The sequence below is a fragment of the Dendrobates tinctorius genome, unplaced genomic scaffold, assembly GCF_039654945.1.
Source record: "Dendrobates tinctorius isolate UK_male_01 unplaced genomic scaffold, ASM3965494v1 ptg000294l, whole genome shotgun sequence".
NCBI classification, from domain to species: domain Eukaryota; kingdom Metazoa; phylum Chordata; class Amphibia; order Anura; family Dendrobatidae; genus Dendrobates; species Dendrobates tinctorius.
The window spans coordinates 1,198,622-1,214,215 of NW_027361961.1; the positions used below are offsets into that span (position 1 = coordinate 1,198,622).

Genomic DNA, 15,594 nt, shown 5'->3' on the forward strand with positions numbered 1-15,594 from the left:
GAAGTTCTACCCTGTCCAGAACAGGAGATAGGATTTGCGCCCAAATGGATGGTCATATCGCATAGATGTTTGATGTTTTCTTGATAGGCTCATTACGCTGGGAAACATGATACCACTGATGAGTCCATACCAGCTTCTCCCATAAAGTTATAGCTAATCTAAGTTTTGTAGCCAAAACATAACTTGGATAAGAGAGGTGGGATCAACCCAGAATGCACCTCTCTGTGATGTCACATAGGAAAGTCTATAAGGCATTCCCTGGCAGAACCAGCTGAGAACAGCTGCAGAGTCCGTGCTGACAAGAACTCAGATGAGCGGAGAAGTGCAGCTCCGCCTCCACCCACCTTAGCCGCATGGTCTGCCTAAGGAACAATATGGAACTGTGAGTGTAATCTCTTTGTTTTCTCCACTTTTATTTTATACCTGTACTGTACATATTTTATGTCTCAATTTTATAGCAACTTTTATCTGTAATCACTGTCCTCTTTCGGAAAATAAATGAAATAATTATTTAGATCTGTCTCTATGCTCTAAGACTCGAACTATACGCCTTTGATAGATAATCGCTACTAATTCAAGGGGTTTGCCACGGACCCTCTTAATTTAACACTGTGAATTAAGTAACCGTGACTGGTGGCAGCGCGTTGTGTACGGCTATTACGGCTTGCTGGCAGTACAGAAGGGTCTTATATTGCTGAATAAGGGTCTGCGGCCACAGCATTGATAATTCCCTTACTGCAGAAGCCTAATTGCCGGTTCACAACAGGCAGCCCGTCCGGCGACCAATTATCCTAGGTGCAGTTCCCTGACTGACCTGAGGGTAAGGGGGGCGCCGGAGAGCTGCGAGTTCCAAGGTGGAACTGAGAAAGTGGGGTATACACAAATCCCCGCAGTACTTGGAAGATTGATAGCAGTGGTGGGGCATCCAAATTAAACTCCCCCTGCGGCAAATTGTAGAGCGAGATTAGCTTGCTGGATATTTTTGTCACATGGTGCCAGTGGTGGGATAACTAAGATAAGCCCCACTGCGCCTGTGATAGCCGTGTGCCGGCATTGTGTCACGTCCCTCCGTCCGCTGATACACCGGTGTCAGTGGTGGGATTGTGACATAGTGGTGACACAGGGTCCGCTGTCCGTCGCGTTTTGGTGGCAGCGGGACCCCCGTTAGTCGTCGCCCGTAAGTGGACGAACGGCCGTGGGCTGTTCGTCACAGCGGGGTCCCGATCGTTGCCATGTTGACCTGATGTCATGATGACATTCGAGTCACCAGACCTAGGAAACTTGCTGATCCTGCCCAGTGCAAGATGAGCAAGTTTGTCTGTCAGTGCAGAGCTGACAGTTTCTACACCATGCTGTAGAATGCCCCACTCCCTTCTTGCATCCACGTTTGGCATTTCTGTAGTGACAAGAGCCCGCCTAATTTACGGGTGCATGCCTCCAGAAGAAAGGGTTGGGCATAATGTACTGGTGACTGTAGTGTACTGGTCACTACAACGGCAGTTTGCAATTTTCACTCTGCATCATTCATTACTGATTGTTTCTGGAAAATAGCCATGGAGTCAAAATCGTCACTACACCTGTAGATAAATTCCCAATGGGTGTATTTTTCCAAATAGGGTCATTTGAGGGGGGTTTCTGCTCTTCTGGAGTTCTGGAGTCCGCAAACTGTTCTACGAAAATCTGCGCTCTGGGAGGCAAATAGTGCTCCGTTCCTCCCGCCACGTACAGTAGAAATTGTGGTACAAAGTTTGGTGCCATTTTCACCCACTTCTTGGGTGAAAATGTAAAATCTTTGGCTAAAACAAAATTTTAGTGGTAAAAATGTAGTTATTTTGTCTTCACTGGTCAATGGTATAAAATTCTGTGCCACACTCATTGTGTCAATATGATCACTGCACCCCTAGGTGAATTAATTCAGAGGTGTAGTTTGTAAAATGGGGTCACTTATGGGGGATTCTGCTGTTCATGGGCCTTGACACCTTGCAAACTATAACAGTAAAATCTGGCGCTCCGAGCCTTCTGAGCTTTGCACTGTGCCTGAAAAATATTTCCCGATTACATGTAGGGTATTGGCGCACTCAGGAAAAAATGAACCTCAGTTAGTTCTGAAAAAAAAATTCCTATTAGTGCTGAGAAAAATTAAAAACTTGGGGATAAAACATTTTAGTGGTAAAAATGTAATTTATTCTTTCTTCACCGCTCAGTGGTATAAAACTCTGTGAGGCACATGTGGTGTTAATATGATCCCTGCACCCCTAGATGAATTCATTGGGGAGTGTAGTTCTTTAAATGAGAACACATATAGGGGTTTATGTTGTCCTGGCACCTCAGGGGCTCTGCCAATGTGACGGCACCCTCAAACCATTCCAGTAAAATCTGAACTCCAATATGGTGCTTCTTCCCTTCTGGGCTTTGCAGTGTGCCTCAAAAGTAGTATTCCCCTACATATGGGGTATCGGTGGATTCAGGAGATATTGCACAACAAATTTTATTGTGCAATTTGTCCTGTTACGCTTATGAAAATGCAAAATTTGGGGCTAAAATAACATTTTTGTGAGGAAAATGTGATTTTATTATTTTCCCGGCTTAACGTTATAAATTTCTGCGAAGTACCTGGGTGCTCAAGGTGCCCACCATGCATCTAAGTACATTCCTTGAGGGGTCTAGTTTCCAAAATGGGGTCACTTGTGGGGGGGTGGGGTTCTACTGTTTAAGTACATTAGGGACTTTCCAAATGGGACATGACATCTGCTAATGATTCCAGGAAATTTTACATTCAAAAAGTCAAATGACGCTTATTCCCTTCCGAGCCCTGCCGTGTGCCCAACAGTAGCCCAAATTTTGGCTCCAAAACTGCACTGTTGTAGACATGTGGGAAATGTTACTTTAAGTATTTTGTGTGTCATATTGTAAGAGGAAAGACAAGAACGGATATACCTTTCTCGCACCGGTTCCGGAACTACCGGGACTGTCACCAATGCTGCAAAGGGGAAGTTTCCCAGACAAGGACCGACCCTTGCATGTTGCTGCGGTTGGCGGGTCCGGGTTAAAAAGGGGCAGAGTCGAGGCGGGAAAACTAAGCCGGCATTCGGGTGCAGTGTTGGCTGTGAAAGCAGAGCATCCATTGGGCGCTGGCTAACTTGATAGATCTTTTGTGTATCGGTCCACCGTAGGTGGACGACAGAATGCCAGGTACCCTCCATCTTCCGTATCGGGAGGTGATTCACAGTTGAAACCAGAGATTGCAACGGGTGTGCTGTGCAGAGAGAAGCAGGTGACTAGGCCAGAGCCTCGTATCCAGATACCTGTATACACCGTGGAGCGAAGCCTCGTTCCAGCGGTCTCTCTTACCAGACTGAACACAGTGTTTGGCGTTCTTGAGTGCAGGAATCCTCCACACCCTGCAAAGACTCATCACCCACTTCGTGGATTGGAACCCCGTCCTTCACAGACACCTCTGAGACGTAACGTGCTGCTGTTGTCGGTGCTGCCATTGGAGAACCGAGATGTTGCAATCAAGAAGACTACAGACTGATAAGGGGTTTTTTTGTCTTTTCCTCCTAATGAACTTTCATACATCCCTGCCTTTCCCACGTCCTTCTCCCAGTTCTGCCCTTCTCTCTAACACAACCCCCGTTACCTGACACTCCCAGCGCGGAGTATACTTGTTGTTAATAAACCTGTTAACTCTTGATCTGCCTTCTGTCCGTGACGACATCCCAACTTCCTGTGATTTCTAGAATATCTCTGATTTAAGGGCATGAAAATTCAAAGTTGGAAAATTGTGAAATTTAAACATTTTTCACCAAATTTCCATTTTTTTTACAAATAAACGCAAGTCATATCATGAGAAAACATTGTCAGAATCACCGAGATCCATGGAAGTGTTCCAGAGTTATGACCTCATAAAGGGACAGTGGTCAGAATTGTAAAAATTGGTCCGATCTTTAACATGCAAACCACCCTCAGGGTAAAGGGACTTTGAGCCACTAATAATGTGGAAAACTGTATTTTTCCACTGACAAATGATAGAGTGGTGACTTGTTTTTTATGTAAGATGAGTAGAAGTTTTTATTGGTAACATTTTCGCCTACATAACATTGTTTGATGGCTTTTTATTCCATGTTTGAGAGGCAAAATGAACAAACAGTTGAACACCACGCTCCACTAGTTCATGCTATAAACTTTTCTATTCTACTGTCAACTGTCATTGTCTTGTTGAATGATTCTATATTATTACTTAACTTGCCATTTTTACTGACAGTTTAAGTAAAAATCTTAATAAAATATCCTCGAATTTTATATTTAAAAACTAATAATTGATTTTGTTCTTACCAGATGACTATACTAGATCAGCGGGACAGCTGACATCTTCATTTAATAAATCAGATGATCATGAGCTCCGACAGGATACAATTGAAGTGAAAGCCAGTACTCCAGATATACCATCATCTGTTGACCGCAAAGATCTGCCATCTGATCCTTTCAAACAGGTCCTGTCTTCTGACTCATTTCCAACTGCTAAGGAAAATCATAGTCACAAAATAAGCCTTAAAAAACAAACTGCTACTGAAGCAAAGAAGACATTTTTATGTTCAGAATATGGAAATAGTTTTCCCTTTGAAAAGTCTTTTCTTAAACATCAAAAAGTTCTCACAGCAGAGAATAGATTTTCTTGTTCCAAGTGTGGGAAATGTTTTAACCTGAAATCAGATCTTGTTAGGCACCAAAGAACCCACACAGGGGAGAAGCCTTTTTCTTGTTCAGAATGTGGGAATTTTTTTAAACTAAAAGGGAATCTTGTTAGACACCAGATAATTCACACAGGGGAGAAGTCTTTTTCTTGTTCAGAATGTGAGAAATGTTTTTACCAAAAATCAGATTTGGTTATGCACCAGAGAATTCACACAGGGGAGAAGCCTTTTTCTTGTTCAGAATGTGAGAAATGTTTTTACCAAAAATCAGATTTGGTTAGGCACCAGAGAAATCACACAGGGGAGAAACCTTTTTCCTGTTCAGAATGTGGGAAATGTTTTACACACAAAGGGACCCTTGTTATACACCAGAGAACCCACACAGGGGAGAAGCCTTTTTCATGTTCAGAATGTGGGAGATGTTTTACACGGAAAGCACATCTTGATCACCACCAGAGAACCCACACAGGGGAGAAGCCTTTTTCTTGTTCAGAATGGGAGAAATGTTTTTCCTATAAATCAGATTTGGGTACGCACCAGAGACTTCACACAGGGGAGAAGCCTTTTTCTTGTTCAGAATGTGAGAAATGTTTTTCCCATAAGTCAGATTTGGTTAGGCACCAGAGAATTCACACAGGGGAGAAACCTTTTTCCTGTTCAGAATGTGGGAAATGTTTTAAACGCAAAGGGAACCTTGTTATACACCAGAGAACCCACACAGGGGAGAAGCCTTTTTCATGTTCAGAATGTGGAAGATGTTTTACCCGGAAAGCGCATCTTGATCACCACCAGAAAACCCACACAGGGGAGAAGCCTTTTTCTTGTTCTTAATGTGGGAAATGTTTAAATGGAAACTGTATTTTCTTAAAGGGGTTGTCATCATGTTTGGCCTCATTAAAATAAAAAAAAAATCATATTCACCTTCAGTGCCGATGCTGTTCCAGTGGTATTGGCACTTGCGTTCCTGGGGCTCATATGAGGTTGTTACATCTCATGAGCCCTGTGCCTAATCAGCCCCAGCTTCACTGTCCCCACCCTCAGACGTATTGAACATCAACAGGAAGCCAGGGCTGCGGCGTCTCTTTGGCTTCCCCTTATTGCTCGATTTTTCTGAAGGTGAGCACAGCACTAATTGGACTCAGGGCTCACATTACATAACAATCTTATATGAGTCCCTGAAACGCAAGTGCTCACACCGCTGGAGCTGCGCAAGTATGGGAGGTTTATGTAAGTGTTTTTATTTTAACAGGACAAAACATGAGGAATGAGAAGTTAATTACTGGCGAATTACAGGAAAATCGTATTTTGTTGACCATCAGAAATAACTCAGATGGGAAAAAACTATACAGTTGTGGCCAAAAGTATTGACACACCTGCAATTTTGTCAGATAATACTCAGTTTCTGCCTGAAAATTATTGAAAACACAAATTATTTGGTATTATTATCTTCATTTAATTTGTCTTAAATGAAAAAACACAAAAAGAATTGTCCTAAAGCCAAATTGGATATAATTCCACACCAAACATAAAAAAGAGGGTGGACAAAAGTATTGGCACTGTTCGAAAAATCATTTGATGCTTCTCTAATTTGTGTAACTAACAGCACCTGTAACTTACCTGTGGCACCTAACAGGTGTTGGCGATAACTAAATCACACTTGCAGCCAGTTGACATGGATTAAAGTTGACTCAACCTCTGTCCTGTGTCCTTGTGTGTACCACATTGAGCATGGAGAAAAGAAAGAAGACCAAAGAACTGTCTGAGGACTTGAGAAACCAAATTGTGAGGAAGCATGAGCAATCTCAAGGCTACAAGTCCATCTCCAAAGACCTGAATGTTCCTGTGTCTACCGTGCGCAGTGTCATCAAGAAGTTTAAAGCCCATGGCACTGTGGCTAACCTCCCTAGATGTGGACGGAAAAGAAAAATTGACAAGAGATTTCAACGCAAGATTGTGCGGATGTTGGATAAAGAACCTCGACTAACATCCAAACAAGTTCAAGCTGCCCTGCAGTCCGAGAGTACAACAGTGTCAACCTGTACTATCCGTCAGCGTCTGAATGAAAAGGGACTGTATGGTTGGAGACCCAGGAAGACCCCACTTCTTACCTCGAGACATAAAAAAGCCAGGCTGGAGTTTGCCAAAATTTACCTGAAAAAGCCTAAAATGTTTTGGAAGACTGTTCTCTGGTCAGATGACACAAAAGTAGAGCTTTTTGTGCAAAGGCATCAACATAGAGTTTACAGGAGAAAAAAAGAGGCATTCAAAGAAAAAAACACGGTCCCTACAGTCAAACATGGCGGAGGTTCCCTGATGTTTTGGGGTTGCTTTGCTGCCTCTGGCACTGGACTGCTTGACCGTGTGCATGGCATTATGAAGTCTGAAGACTACCAACAAATTTTGCAGCATAATGTAGGGCCCAGTGTGAGAAAGCTGGGTCTCCCTCAGAGGTCATGGGTCTTCCAGCAGGACATTGACCCAAAACACACTTCAAAAAGCACTAGAAAATGGTTTGAGAGAAAGCACTGGAGACTTCTAAGGTGGCCAGCAATGAGTCCCAGACCTGAATCCCATAGAACACCTGTGGAGAGATCTAAAAATGGCAGTTTGGAGAAGGCACCCTTCTAATATCAGGGACCTGGAGCAGTTTGCCAAAGAAGAATGGTCTAAAATTCCAGCAGAGCATTGTAAGAAACTCATTGATGGTTACCGGAAGCGGTTGGTCGCAGTTATTTTGGCTAAAGGTTGTGCAACCAAGTATTAGGCTGAGGGTGCCAATACTTTTGTCTGGCCCATTTTTGGAGTTTTATGTGAAATGATCAATGTTTTGCTTTTTGCTTCATTCTCTTTTGTGTTTTTTCATTTAAGACAAATTAAATGATGATAATAATCCCAAAGAATTTGTGATTGCAATCATTTTCAGTAAGAAACTGAGTATTATCTGACAAAATTGCAGGGGTGTCAATACTTTTGGCCACAACTGTATGTTATTAGCAAATTGTTCAAAAACATATAACAGACAGATGTATAGTTAAATGATAAAGGGAAATTAGTTCAGAACTTACCATATTTCTTGGACTAGAATACACACTTTTTTTAATTAGTTCATTTTTGTTAAGAAAATTACACAATAAAGTTTTTACAAAGAGACATCAGTGGAACAAAGATATTTTCAATGTTACCTGGTATCATTATAAATTATTGTTATACATAAAATACAATAAAGTTGTCATCTTCTTCCAAGGATTCAATTTTTTTTTTCTTTCAAACAAATTACCATATCTTTTGGATTATAAGACGCACTTTTTCCCCAAAAAATTTGGGGAGAAAATGGGGGTATGTCTTATAATGCAGATATACCGTACTGGCTGCGGTGGAGCAGGATCCTAGGGTCACTGCTGGAAGAGGCAAGAGTGGAGTGCTGCTGGAGGCCGCAGACTGGGATGAGGGGGTGTTCGGATGTGCGACACTGTGGGTGTTCGGTCATGCGGGGGCTCCGCTGACATTTTGTGAAAGCCTGGAGCCCCTGGGGCTCCATGGTTTACTATGCGATGGACTCCGGGAAAATGGCTGCTGGGGGCGGCGCATGCACAGATGGAGATCTCAGCGCCAAGATCTCAGTCTGTGCATGCACTGTTTCTTGCAGCCATTTTCTCGAGTCCATCGCATAGTAAACCATGGAGCCCCAGGGGCTCCAGGCTTTCACAAAATGTCAGCGGAGCCCCCGCACCACAGACCACCCGCAGCGTTGCACATCTGAACACCCCTTTCTCCCAGTCTGGGGTCTGAAGCATCTCCCCCCTCCTGTCTCCACCAGCAGCAATCCTGGGACCCCGCTTCACCACAGCCACCACCCCTGGTGAACAATAAGGTGCATGGATTATAAGAAGCACCACCATTTTATTAAAAAAAAACTTTTTTTTACTCATTTTTTTCTCTTTAAAATTTGGGGTGCAAATTACAGTAATACAAAAATAACACTCCAGAGAATTCACCAAATACCCGTTTTATTAAAGATATTGTGTTTTCCAGTTGGAGCCCAATCTCCTGGACTCCCAGAACATTTGTAACAAACACGCATCTCCTGTTCCACATCTCGGACAATCTACATTTGGACATACCCCAATTCTAGAAAAAGAAAGCTCAGTGTTCTATATACTCTGAACAAGGTACATCTGGGAGAGCCTCTGAGATTCACCTGGGGACAGTCTAGGAGTGAGTTCTAACACCTCTTTCCACTGTTCTTCCGTAATCCACCCCACATCTGCTTCCCATTTTAATGTAGCTGTCGGGATGGTCTCCCATGCCAGACTGTAAGGGTTGCTGATAGATGTTCAAAATTAACCTGTTGTGTATTTTGCTTCCGCTATTGATACTGGTAAATATTTTTTTCCGTATATCCGGTGGTGCAGCTTTAAATTGAGTCAGATAAGCATGCCTAAGTTGTAGGTATCGAAAGAAGTCGCATGTATTTGGAAGTCGCCTTGCTACACTTGTAAGGAGAGCTTTAAACTAGAACAACATGGGAAGGGAAGCAAAAGACCAGAAAAAGCCATACACCTGACAAATGCTATTGAGAACTCTGCTATTAGAAGTGGAAAGGAAGAACAAAGACGAAAGAATCTAATTAATAAAAATATTGGAGAAAGAGAAACCAATCACAAACTAAAATGTTTCTATACTAATGCACAAAGCATGGGCAACAAACAAGGAGAATTGGAACTACTAACACAGGAAAAGAAATATGATGTCATTGGAATCACTGAAACTTGGTGGGACAATACACATGATTGGAATACAAGACTAGAAGGATACAACTTATTTGCAAGAAACAGACTTGATAAACGAGGAGGAGGTGTCGCATTGTATGTTAGAAACGCGTATATCTGCACAGAGATTGAAGCTTCAGAGACTGGGAGTTCTGTGGAAACTGTTTGGGTAAGAATACAAGGACAGAACAATGGAAAGGACACCATTGTAGGCATTTACTACAGGCCGCCTGTGCAAGCTGAAGCTATGGATGAACTCTTTATGCATCAAATGGCCAAGTTCTCCAAAAAATATGACATAGTTGTCATGGGAGATTTCAACTATCCAGACATTTGTTGGGAATCTCTCTCAGGCAAAACTAACAGGTCAAGGAAATTCTTATCCTCTCTTGCTGACAACTTTATCTTCCAAAAGGTAAGGGAGAAAACAAGGGGAACTGCTACCTTGGATCTAATCCTTATAAACAGGGAGGAAATGGTTGAGGAGGTAAAAGTGGCTGGGACCCTAGGAGGTAGCGACCATGCTATTTTAGAATTTTGGATAACTAGAGGCGGAAGACCTGTGAAGACTCAGACGTCAAGGTTAGATTTCAGAAAGGCAGATTTTAAGGGATTCAGAAAGAGAATTGGAGGGATCCAATGGCTGGATATCCTTAAAGACAAAAATGTCCAGGAAGGATGGGAAATCTTGAAAAATGAAATTCTCAAAGCACAGTTGTTAACAATTCCGAAAAGAGGGAAGAATAGGAAGCAGTTAAGGAAACCAGGATGGATGAACACAGAACTTAAGCACATGCTAAAAAGGAAGAAAAAAATGTTTATAAAATGGAAAGAGGGAGGCATATCTAAAGAAGAATATAATGCTGTCTGCAGAACCTGCAGGGCACAAATCAGATTAGCTAAAGCTGAAAATGAATTGAGGCTTGCAAGAGATGTCAAAAGCAATAATAAAGGATTTTGGGGATATGTCAAAAGTAAAAGAAAAGTCAAAGATGCTATAGGATTTTTACAGGATGAAAATGATGCAATGGTAAGACAGGATGTTGAGAAGGCTGAACTTTTAAATTCCTATTTTGCATCTGTTTTCTCTCAGAAAGGAAATGTAACATCAACTGTTATTCACTGTCCTATTAAGGGAATAGAAGAATCCAGGATATCTATAAACAGAAAGATAGTGAGGAAACACTTAGCTAGCCTAAATGAATTCAAGTCTCCAGGTCCAGATGAATTACACCCCAGAGTACTGAAGGAGATAGCAGAAGAAATTTTTGAACCCCTCTCTATAATCTTTGAAAATTCTTGGAGAACAGGAGAAGTGCCAGAAGACTGGAGAAGAGCAAATGTTGTTCCTATCTTCAAAAAGGGGAAGAAGGTGGACCCAGGTAACTATAGGCCGGTGAGTCTGACTTCTATACCAGGAAAGATCTTTGAACAAATTATTAAACAACATGTATGTCAATACCTGGATAAGAATGAAGTGATTAAACAGAGTCAGCATGGGTTTGTAACTAATAAGTCATGTCAGACTAACTTAATTTCCTTCTATGACGGTATCACTGATTGGGTGGATCAAGGAAATGCTGTAGATATAGTATATCTTGACTTCAGCAAAGCATTTGACAAAGTCTCTCATACAATCCTTATTGAAAAAATGATTAAGTATGGAATGGACAAGGCAACTGTTAGGTGGATTCATAACTGGCTTAGTGATCGGACCCAAAGAGTGGTCGTAAATGGCTGCACATCCAGTTGGAAGAATGTCTCAAGTGGGGTACCACAGGGCTCTGTCCTGGGCCCTGTATTGTTCAACATCTTTATCAACGATTTAGATGAAGGCATTGAGGGTAAACTGATTAAATTTGCTGATGACACAAAGCTAGGAGGGATAGCTAATACTAGAGAAGAGAGAGAGAGGATTCAAAAAGATTTAAATAAACTGGAGAAGTGGGCAGCAACAAACAGAATGGTTTTTAACAGGGAGAAATGCAAAGTACTACATCTGGGCAATAAAAATGGAAAAAGCATATATAGAATGGGAGGAATAGGGCTAAGTGACAGCACATGTGAAAAAGACTTGGGTATACTAATAGATCACAGACTGAATATGAGTCAACAGTGTGATGCAGCAGCAAAAAAGGCAAATGCAATTCTAGGATGTATTAACAGAAGCATACAGTCTAGATCACGTGAAGTCATTATTTCCCTCTACTCCTCTTTGGTTAGACCTCATCTGGAATATTGTGTCCAGTTTTGGGCACCACATTTTAAAAAAGACATCAACAAACTGGAGCAAGTTCAGAAAAGAGCGACCAGAATGGTGACCGGTCTGCAAACCCTGTCTTATGAGGAAAGGTTGCAGGATTTGGGAATGTTTAGTTTGCAAAAGAGAAGACTGAGAGGAGACTTAATAGCTGTCTACAAATATCTAAAGGGCTGTCACATTGTAGAAGGATCAACTTTATTCTCATTTGCACAAGGAAAGACTAGAAGCAATGGGATGAAACTGAATGGGAGGAGACACAGATTAGATATTAGAAAAAACTTTTTGACAGTTAGAGTGATCAATGAGTGGAACAGGCTGCCACGAGAAGTGGTGAGTTCTCCTTCAATGGAAGTCTTCAAACAGAGGCTGGACAGACATCTGACTGGGATGATTTAGTGAATCCTGCTTTGAGCAGGGGGTTGGACCAGATGGCCCAGGAGGTCCCTTCCAACTCTACAAAAAAAAAAAAAAAAAAGAAGAGGCCGAGAGGCAATCCACACTCTTGTAGTAGTTTGTTAAAGCTTTTAAGTGTTCGATTTCCTAATAACTGATCTAAAGTCTGATTTCCCCTTGATTCCCAACCTCCGAAATCAGTCAACTTGTCAACCTCCACCAGTCACTGATTTTGCCATAATGGGGTAAAATTAGAGTATTCCCTAATCCCGAACAGTCTCCCCCCCCCCCCATCCCATACCTTGTACATCATTGCTAGGGTCGGCCTCTATCTGTGTGCTTAGTGCCCACCTCCAGTACTATATGGGTAACACACATTTTTTTGTCTTGGAGGACAAGACTACCATTCTTGCCCAGACTCGCAACATTTTCATGGGTGAGAAAAATGAGAATCTGCGAAGCTATGAAATAGATCCATGAATCTGGAATCTCCAGGCCGCACTCTGTTTTGTCCCTTTGAAGTTTCATCCTTGCGTTTCGCTTGCACCATATCAGTTCTCTGAACAATGACTGCACCTTTTGGAATATGGGAGGAGGGATCCAACATGGGGAATTGTGAAGAAAATACAAAAATTGTAGCATCAACAACATTGTAATGAGATTCCCCCGACCTATTACAGACAGAGGAAATTTACACCATGCAGTTATTTTTTATGTAAATCTCTCTAGTAAGGGGTTAATGTTTAAAGCTATATAGCCTGTAATATTAGAACCGACTACCACACTGAGATATTTAATCTGTTCAACCACTTGTGTCTGAGCTCGTGCAATTGTTTCCATATGTGGGAGAGGGTCAGTGTGGTAATGTACAGGTGAATCTCACAAAATTAGAATATCATCAAATAGTTAATTTATTTCAGTTCTTCAATTTCAAAAAGTGAAACTCATATATTATATAGAGTCATTACAAACAGAGTGATCTATTTCACGTGTTTATTTCTGTTAATGTTGATGATTATGGCTTACAGCCATTTATTTCATTTCTTCAATACTAAAAGTGAAACTCATATATCACATAGTCATTACAGACAGAGTGATCAATTTCACTTGTTTATCTGAAATGTTGGCCTGCTGAAATGTATATTCAGTAAATGCACTCAATACTTGGTCGGGGCTCCTTTGGCATCAATTACTGCATCAATGTGGCGTGGCATGGAGGCGATCAGCCTGTGGCACTGCTGAGGTGTTATGGAAGCCCAGGTTGCATTGATAGCAGCCTTCAGCTTGTCTGCATTGTGTGGTCTGGTGTCTCTCATCTTGCACTCTACAATGCCCCATAGATTCTCTATGGGGTTAAGGTCAGGTGACCTTGCTGGCCAATCAAGCACAATGATACTGTTGTTTTTAAACCATGTATTGGTACTTTTGGCAGTGAGGGCAGGTGCCAAGTCCTGCTAGAGAATGAAATTTCCATCTTCAAAAAGCTTGTCGGCAGAGGGAAGCATGAAGCGCTCTAAAATTTCCTTATAGACGGCTGCATTGACTTTGGTCTTGATAAAACACAGTGGACCTACACCAGCAGATGACATGGCTCCCCAAACCATCACTGATTGTGGAAACTTCACACTAGACCTCAAGCAGCTTGGATTGTCTGTCTCTCCACTCTTCCTCCAGGCTCTGGGATCTTATTTCCAAGGTCTAGTGTGAAGTTTCCACAATCAGTGATGGTTTGGGAGCCATGTCGTCTGCTGTTTCTTAATAAGTCAGTCACCAGTCCAAGCATCCATCAACATACATACAGCAGCAAGTATGAAAAATACTAGCGCATGGCGGAACAGCCATGCGCGCTTTTTATACCAAACGGGACCTTCCGGAAATCTCCAAGGCTCCAGGAGGAGCCAATAGGATTCGACACAGGACCTGAGCACCTGACCCCCGAACTCCAATGGGAGTTCGTCCCATGAGCATGCTCAGTTGAGGGAACAAAGGACTTATCCTCTGGAGAGAGTTGCCGCAAGGCACTCTCCTCTGCAATCTCCTCTGCAGCAGATGAAGCGCAGGAGACTGCAGAATGTAAGGGTCTAGATTTCATCATAGGAGAGGAAGAAATCTGACTCCTAACACCTGGCTTATGGTGCGGTTTATGACGTTTAAATAAACCATATGGACTGAGTTATCTGACTACCTTAATCTGCTGCCAAGCGAGTATTCCCCAACACACATAGTAGGCGCTAAAGCACATTTGTTGCGAGACTGCGGGCAATGGTTCAGAAAGCACGTGTGAGGTGTTTGCTGTGGCTCGGCGGGATCACAAAGTTTTTTTTTCTCAAGTCAGCTTGCTGTTACTCGGCGGGGCCACGAAGGTGACAAGTGTCTGGCTGTAACTCGGCGGGGTTACGAAGGTTGCTGTGGATCGGCGGGTCCACGAAGACGGTGCAGCAGAAGCGTGCAGGGCCTTGTGGTAGAAGGAGCTGCAGTTACAGTTGCAGCAAGAGGTTCTGCAGCAGCAGCTGCAGTGACACCAGCAGCCACTTGTGATCGGCAGCCGGGGGTGCCAGCGGGTTTGTGGCTACAGCAGGAGCTGTGGCAGTGCCAGCAGGAGCTGGTGGGGTGTCCATAAAAGGACATAGGAGGTCCAGTGCGGACAACCTCTTAAAGGGCCGGTACAAGCCCAGAGAGACTTATGTGTTCTGTGTGAAGTGGACCTGAGAGTACCATGTGGAGTACACGGGTTGTACCCCAGGGAGGGGGTGTTACCTCTAAATGGGGTGGTGTCCCAAAAAGGGGGCGGTAACCCAAACAGCGATGGTTGCCAAAAAAGGGGTGGAGTCCCAAAAGAGAGCGGTATCCCAAAAGGGAGTAGTTGCCTAAAAAGGAGTAGTCGCCTGAAAAGGTGTGAAGTCCCAAAAGGGGGCGGTAACCCAAATTGGGGTGGTGAAAAGAAAAAAGGATGGCGGCGAATGCTCCGTTGGTTTGTCGAAGTTCCTGCCATGCAGATCCATGCTGTGCTATGTGTGGCCTGGTCAGGGAACTCTCTACAGTGCTCCTTCCGGTTGAATGGAGAATGGGTGTTGGGGCTGGTAGACCCGGGGAGTGGAGTGTCTGTGTGGAGGACCCTTCCTGAATGTTCTGTGTCACCCGGGACGGGGCCGAGAGTGAATGGCTCCGGGCAGGTCATAAAGCACCTTTGACAGCCTACCTCTACATTAACGCAGCTAGGAGTCCACATATCATGAAGTGGGGGTGGTCCTGGACTTACGGTATGTTATGGTGATAGGTCAGGACTTGGAAGCCCTGTGGGACTGGTGGAAAACTGTAAAGTGTCTGTAGAGGTAATATGTATAGGTGGTAAAAATGAGGAGAATGTGATCCCTGAAATTGACGGGTCAGACTCTGGGGTAACCGGAGGAAAGGGTGCATCTGCCCAATTTACTGACCTGATGTCACCTGAAGGCTACCACAGTGTGACTGATAA

At 43.1% G+C, this 15,594-nt stretch overlaps 1 protein-coding gene across 1 annotated transcript in view; it reads left to right on the top strand.

Annotated features, from left to right (window-relative positions):
• Positions 1–15,594, top strand: part of LOC141072977 (uncharacterized) — a 244,580-nt gene that overhangs the window by 164,487 nt on the left and 64,499 nt on the right. Inside the window, 1 exon segment of the mRNA XM_073560243.1 lies at positions 4,976–5,550. Coding sequence (XP_073416344.1) covers positions 4,976–5,550 — 575 coding nt within the window.